Source organism: Orycteropus afer, unplaced genomic scaffold, assembly GCF_000298275.1.
Source record: "Orycteropus afer afer isolate SDZICR_OR568_19922 unplaced genomic scaffold, OryAfe1.0 scaffold00123, whole genome shotgun sequence".
Taxonomy (NCBI): Eukaryota; Metazoa; Chordata; class Mammalia; order Tubulidentata; family Orycteropodidae; genus Orycteropus; species Orycteropus afer.
The window spans coordinates 8737121-8744770 of record NW_006921710.1 but is presented as its reverse complement, the minus strand read 5'-3'; the positions used below and the strand labels follow the sequence as shown (position 1 = coordinate 8744770).

The window sequence follows — 7650 nt, the reverse complement described above, 5'->3', positions numbered from 1 at the left end:
GGAAACCCAAGGAGGGGTCGCTATGAGTCGGGGCCGACTCGACGGCACATAACAACAACAACAACAACATCATCCAGGGGCTGACAGCAATGCACATCAGCAGAAGAAGGGCAGTACTTAACGCTTTTATTCCTGTTTTTTAATTGATCTTATAATTCTTGTCTGGCTTTTTTGCCTTCTATGTAATCCAGAGTCATGAATCCATGACACATAGCTCAAAAGAGGAGCACAGGACAGTATCCCATCCTGCCTTGTTTCTATTCTGGGACTGATGCACAGAGATGGGGCCTGCTCTACTTACCTAGTGCCCTGATGCGCAGGTGTGGAGAGGGGCCACAGGAATTGGTAGTTTTTGGTGCTTCTTTTGGCAACTAATTGTATCTATCTGGTTTTAAATTTATGGAAAAAAATTCTGGACTTGTGTCGATTTTTACATTAATTACACTGATCTCAGTTGCAGCAACGTGGTCTTAATAGCTGATTGCCGTGATACTCCAATCTGTGATATCAGAATGCAACGTGCATATTTTAATTTGAGAAATAGTTGAACATTTTTAGATATTCATTTAGATGTGGTTATGCAGGTTAAACATAACGTATGATCACTGCTTCTTTCATTCCTTCCAATTAAACCTTGCTTGTTAGTTTAACCTCTAGGTAATCCCATCAAACAATTGATGTCAAGGAAACACTGCCCACAGTAGCTTCAGATGAGTGGCCATTAATTTTAATTGCCTTGATATTAAAGATTAAGAAGTATTGGGACTAGCAGAATAGAAACGATCTGATGTCAAGCAAATCCACTTGCTAAAGCTTCCCCAGGCTGCTGGTGATATTAAAATTTTACTGTGAGAATTAAATAAACCTTTATTAGTGATGACTGTTGTTTGATTGGTCCAGGGGTATGCATAAACAGAGGATTCTTACATATCTAGAGATGAGACCTTCGATGGTACAGAGATTCCTCAATTATGAAACTGTTAATAAAGCTGTAACCTGATTTTCCAGGCTAGGTTTCATTAATGTATTATAGCTTCTCTGATTGTCAAGGTAATATTAACTACAAAGTATGAAATACAACAGAGAATTGTTTAGAAGAAGAGAATTCTAAGATGGGCCTTTGCTGCTAAATTCAGACTTGGGGAATTTTCATTAATTATGCTTAAGAAATGCCAAATTACCTCTCAACCAGAAATACCCCTTTGTACTATAGATATAGTCAATATTTAACTCTTTCCAAGACCTAAGAGTTTTATTCAGGCACCTGGAGTGCTATTATATATTAAAGGAGCTTTTTGAAAGCTGGCTCTCTAGGTCTGCCTGCTGAGCTGAGACCATGCACAGTGGAAGGTGAGATAGGTTCTTCCAGAACTTTAACAAGCATAATCAGAACTTACACCTTAGGTTCCTTTTTCCTTCTTGATTCAGAACTTAAAATTTCAGAATCACATAATCCTATTGGGACAGTGGCTCCTACTGGTCACTGAGACTGACCTTCCATGGTGCAAAAATGCCTCCTAGAGCATCTGTCTCCATCTTCCTTGAGGTCTGAGTGCCATATCAGCATCATTTCTGGCTTCTCCCTCTCCTCTGAGTCTCACAGCTCGTCTGTGGCCAAGTTCTGCCTGTTCCTTCTCCACGATACCTGCCCTTGCTATTGCTGCTGCTCATCCTGGCTCTCACCCTCATTGTCTCCTTACCCTTGTCCTCTCTTAGCTCTTCCTCCCACTGCTACATCCTGCACAACTGTCAAACAAATGGGGCTCAGTGAAGAGAAGCAGAGAAGGCAGGTTGGTGTTAGATTCTGTAAGACTGAGAAGTCTGAGGACCCCAGAACTTAACAGTAGGCAAGGGGGAAGGAAGAGAATGACTAGTTCTACAGGGAAAAGAGGAGTAGAGAATGATTTAAGGCTTCTATTTTGAGTAACTGGATAGATGATTGTGCCATTATTTGAGAAAAAAAAAAAAAAAAACACTAGGAGGAGAAACTAGGAGGGACACTAGGAAGGGCATATGTAATAACAGTCTTTATTTCTCTTTAGTACTGTCATGTGGGGGGAGTAGACTATCATCATGACAGTTTAGATGTCAGAACTAAGGTCATGACTGGAAATGAAAGGGAACTAGATTTAGTTCAGAACAAGGAGAACTGCATATCCATTAGAACTATCCAAGTAATGAAATACTTTGTAAGGTAGTTAGTCCCCATGCTGGAGGTAAAGATGCCATGAACACAAGGAGAAAATGGAGAATGAGGTGCAACTTCAGAGGTCGTTGGGTTCTGTTCTAGACCTGCTGAATTGGAAGTTGTGGCAGAACATTTATATGGAAATATCTTAAAACTTGAGAACTAAAACTCTGCATGAAGCTAGAGACAGATCTGGAAGTTATCCATATAGAAATGATAATCAAAGTCATGAGTATAGATGAGATTGCTCAAGGAGAAAGAGAGAAGAGGGCCAAGAACTGAGTCTTGGAGAACACACCCCCGTACACCATGGTATGTCAGGCAAGGCGCACATGTTGGAGGTGACCCAGTACCAGTTGCCATCAGGTCAGTTCCAACTCATGGCAGTCCTGCGTATGTGAGTAGAACGATCTCACATGCTCCGATTAGTGGCTGATTTTTCAGAAGCAGATTGCCAGGTCTTTGTTCCAAAGCATCTCTGGGTAATCTCAGACTTCCGACATTTTGGTTAGCAGCCAAGCATATTAACTGTCATTGCTAACTAGGAACTGTACTAGAGGAGAAGCAGGAGTATAATGTCACAGAAGCCAAGCAAAGAAAGAGCTTTATGAAGGAAGTTTGGTAATCGTAAGTGTCAGACAGTGCTGAGAAGTCAAGTTGAGACAAGAAAAAGAGCCATTGGTTTGGGCACAGGAATAATTCCCTGTGTATGTTCTCCTGAAGGTGTGAGGATAGAAGGCGTATTGCTGAGAGTTAAGGAGTGTCTGTTGAGGAAGCTGAGAGGAAGCATGAGGCACTCATTCAGGAAGTCTGGCAGCCACTAAAGGTAAAAGGAAGCAACAAGGTCAAGGGAAAATGAGTTTGTGTTATATCAGGGGAAATTTGATCATTTTACAGGGAGTGAGAGACTTAAAAGGTCTTAGAAAAAGTAGTTAATTGATGACATGAAGTCTCAGAGTAGACAGGAGGAGATGGGACACAGAGAGAAAGGAGTAAGGCAGGCAGAACAATAGAAAAACAAACAGTTGGAAAATTGGACCTTTCTCCATTACACTGTTTTACTTCAACCCTTCTGTGTTCATCATCTTCCTTTGGAAATAACAAAAAAATTATATACCTTTTGTGTTATCATTTGTTTATTTTACAAATAACCATTATTTCCTAATGTTCCTTGCCTGAGTTGGTCCCAAACTTGGCTTGCTGTGTTCTGTAAAATCTGGGTTCCCCTGAAAGTGCCTGATGTGGGCACATGGGTTTCTTAAAACGATCCTGCTTTTCTTTTCTTCTTCCTTTTTAATCAGGTTATTTACAGTTGTAGCACCAAGGATACATCTTGAAGTCACCAGTTTCTCTTGAGTGATTTTGTAGAGTGTCTTTGACCAAGGAATGATACCCCACCCCATTAAAGTGCTTTTTTTTAGTGGGGGAACCAGCTTTTTTGTAACTTTCTCCCTTCATTGTTACAGTCTCTGAGATGAACTACTCATATTCTCCTAAGATGTGATGTCATTTTTTCACAAGGATGTGCTGTGGCAATGGTATGATGAAAAAGGAAAGGAAACATGCTTGAATCAGAAGACTTAGGTTTCAATCCTGGTTCCACCATTCCCTGGTTTTATGCCTTTGGACTTGTCCTTTATCTTCCTCTGAACCTCATTTTTTTCATCTGTAAAATGAGGCTAGTAATACCTACTTTATGGAATTGTTGAGTGGGTTAAGTGTAAGCATTGAGAGGTTTGCATGGACCACAGAGCTGGTATTCAGTGAAGCTTAGCTAAATCTTTCTCCTGTTGTTTCTGTGTCTTGTGACAAACTCAACTTAAAGGTGGCATGATTGTGACCTTACTAAAGAGTGTGAGGGATAAGGTTAGTATTAAAGATGTGTATGTCCTACAGCTGTCAGATCAGAGGTAGGACAAGCCTCTCCTTGAGTGCAGCAACTAAAATTATCATGGTAGAATGCAGTAGCGTAGAAACAAAGGTCTGATTTTATTTAACAATGAATTTTTTATTTGTATCAAGGTACAGTTTTCATTCATAAAATGCACAGATCTTAAGCATCCAGTTCATTGACTTCTGACAGCTGTGGACACAAAGAGTTGGCAAACTTTTCTGTAAAGATCTGCATAGTAAACATCTTAGGCTTTGCAGGCTGAGAGTCAAAATCAAGGGTATTATTATATAGGTACTTATATAACAAAGAGGAAACAAATTTCTGTAATTTGTTATTGATGAAATTAAAATCAATTTCACATAATTTTCACATGCCACAAAATATTCATCTTTTGAGTTTTTGTTAACCATTAAAAAATTTTGACCAAAATCAAGTGCAGGCCAAATTTGGCCTGTGGGTCATAGTTTCCCAACTCTTGTTGTATACCTATATAACCCCCATCTCAGTCAACCACCTAGTCCATGAGATTAAGATTCAATGAGGAAATGGTGTACAAAGGGCTCTGCATAATACTTGGCACATAGGATATACTCAGTAAGTGATCACTATAACCTCTACTGTTTGATATGAAGCAAAGAAAGAGATACATACAATCCTTTATTAAAAAAAAAAAAAAAAAAATGGTGGTGGAATAGAAACGGCTAGGGAGTCCTGACTTTAAGTGTAGCGTATTTACTTCCTTATGGGTTTTGGCTTGTTTCTATCTGACAAAGCTATGTTCATGGTTGCTGCATGAGTCCTCAGTGTGTGTGCCTACAAGTATGTACTCACCTGCATATGTGTATTGCATGTGTGTGTGTGTGTGTGTGTGTATACATGTGCACACAGTGACCCACAGCCAGGGCAGCATATAGGCAGTATCAAGGTCAACATTATCTTATTCATGCAGGACTCTGGCTTCTGGAAGGTTGAGTGCCATAGGTCAAAGAATGAAAGTTCTGCTTCCAAAACAAAGGCTTGGCAGACGTGGAGATGGTCAACAAAAGGTTGCCCATTGGTGCAAATTGAATTTGAAGATTCTGAGCTACATATGACTCCTTATTTCTTCTCAGGACCCCAAAATAGCTGTTAAACCCAACCCAACCCACTGCTGTCAAGTCGATTCTGACTTATAGCAACCCCCATTGGGTTTCTGAGGTGGTAAATCTTTATAGAAGTAGATTGCCCAGTCCTGCTTCCACAGAGTGACTGGTGGCTTTGAACCACCAACCTTCTGATTAGTGGTCAGATACCTTAGGCATTTTACTACCAGAGCTCCTTTGAATAGCTGTTACGGGATAATAAACTTCAAGATAGAACAGTGAGCTAACCCAGCCTAGTAGGCACAGCAACATGCCTCTTTGGCAGATTATTAAGAAATTGTTGAAAAGTATTTTCAAACTTACTTTAACAAAAGAGATAGATCATTTTATGTAGCAAGTGGTACTTTTTTATAAATTGCCATGTAGGTCTTAGCTTCTACTTTATATAGCTCAACTACAGGTTTTCTGAACATAAAATGTAACTTTGAGCAATGAATCTTGGGTGAAGTTGTGCTGTCTATGAAATGTGATGAAATCTGCCTATTGCCAAGATCATCTTTTGAAATCTCTTGCATTTGTACTGGCTGACATCATAAGTAGTTTGCAAGAGAAATTAATGTAGTCCTCCTGATGAAAAATATACCGCACCTCTGCATTTGAATTTAACAATATTGGAAGTTCTTGAATTTTCAATTGTGACCTTCCTATGTGTTACCTGGCAGAGTTTGAGCAGCCATGTTGGCAGACATACAGTATCTTCTAAGGCAGGAGACAAAGGGATTTTTCGTTCATTATTAATTGATGTTATTCTTTTCAGCAGAACAAACATTATTCTACTATACAGCTGCCAAAATTGTTCTACATCAAAAATAAAGAATAAGTTATTCTTTGCCACGTGTTTCTTATATTTACCTAACTTAGTAAATGTTTCTTCTAGCCTTTTAGCTACTTTAGGGGGGCCTAAACATTTATATACATAATATACCAATTGGATATTTCTTTATGAGCAGTATGAGAAGCCATTTTAGTGTTAACTGTGGCTACCTCCAGATGTGGTGTTATTCCAAAGGAGTCTGCAAATATTGCCAGAAGAGAGAGTGAACCATAATACCATTCCTTTTAGAGCTTAATTGTTGCTTGTTTGTGGTGCATTATCCATAGGATATGAGGTTACAGGCCAGGAATTGAGTTTCCCTTGAGATGGTATTCCCTTGGTGTCCAACAGTTAACATTGGAAGTTTGACTCTTTCTCCTTTTGACCTCTCTTCCCTTTTACCACCATGTCCCTGCAACATGTAGGTATCCAACTGGTTTGGCAACAAACGAATCAGGTACAAGAAGAATATTGGCAAGTTTCAGGAAGAAGCTAACCTCTATGCTGCAAAAACAGCCGTGACAGCCGCACACGCAGTAGCAGCAGCTGTGCAGAACAACCAGACCAATTCACCTACCACGCCAAATTCTGGTGCGTACTGTGTGCTTGCTCCCTTCTTGAGCCAGGCAGCCTTATGCCACAAAGCTCTGTCCCACAGGCCAGGAAACAGCCATACTGTTATAAAGGAGTTATAAAGGAAGAATGTCCTTTTGTATTAAAATGTAGGTTTGTTCTTAGGATGGATAAATTGAGTGGATGGCCAGAGCTGTAAACCCACTGTCACCCAGTAGGAGTACCACTCTATTCTGGTGGATTCTGAACTTTTACATTTAATGTGGTTTTTAATTCAGCAATCATGCAAAGTGCTGTATCACTAACAATTATTTTGGTTATACTTTTCCACATATCACCTCAAGGTCAATAGTGGTCTGTCACAGAATGAAATAGCAAAAGTGTGAAGTTTAACTATTGCTGTGCATAATGAAGCTAGGATGTTGGGTGTAAGTACAGCTGTGCTTTCTACCTAATGCAGCCACAGAATCCATCCTGCTTTCCTTTTTCGCATTTCTTTACTTCTATCTAAGCAGTGCCGGCTTTGTAGGATTAGTGGGATTTAACTGTTAAGGATATGGTACTTCAAATGTAAGTGACCAGTATGGCAGCATTGAGGATGAGAAAGACATAGAGAGTTACATGGGCAGTACAGACAACAAATATGAACCCTTTTGCATGTACAGTACTGAGTTGTCAGTGAAAGCAAACATGGGTATAGGGATGGATAGATAGGTGAACAAGCTAAACAATTAGGTATGTCTAAATGGAGAGTGTATCCAAGATCATATATAGGGTTGGCAGACAATGGGCCTATAAGTTCATGTGAATGATCAGAATTCCCAGGTGTATAGTAGAGCTGACAAGGGGCAAGGTTATGGTCATTGCTTGGTCACAGCCAGCTACCCAGAGGGACCGAGTAGTTGATCCTGCGGGCTTGGGACCATAGTCGCAGGGGACATCAAGCTCAATTGGCATAACATACTATACAAAACATTGTTCCACCTACTACTTTGGCGAGTAGCGACTGGGACCTTAAAAGCTAGGAAGCTGCCATCTA

General features: G+C 40.0%; 1 protein-coding gene across 1 annotated transcript in view; it reads left to right on the top strand.

The window, feature by feature from the left end:
* PBX3 (PBX homeobox 3) overlaps positions 1-7650 on the top strand; it is a 317478-nt gene that overhangs the window by 304623 nt on the left and 5205 nt on the right. Inside the window, exon 6 of the mRNA XM_007944331.2 lies at positions 6464-6629. Coding sequence (XP_007942522.1) covers positions 6464-6629 — 166 coding nt within the window. The remainder of the gene's footprint in view (positions 1-6463; positions 6630-7650) is intronic.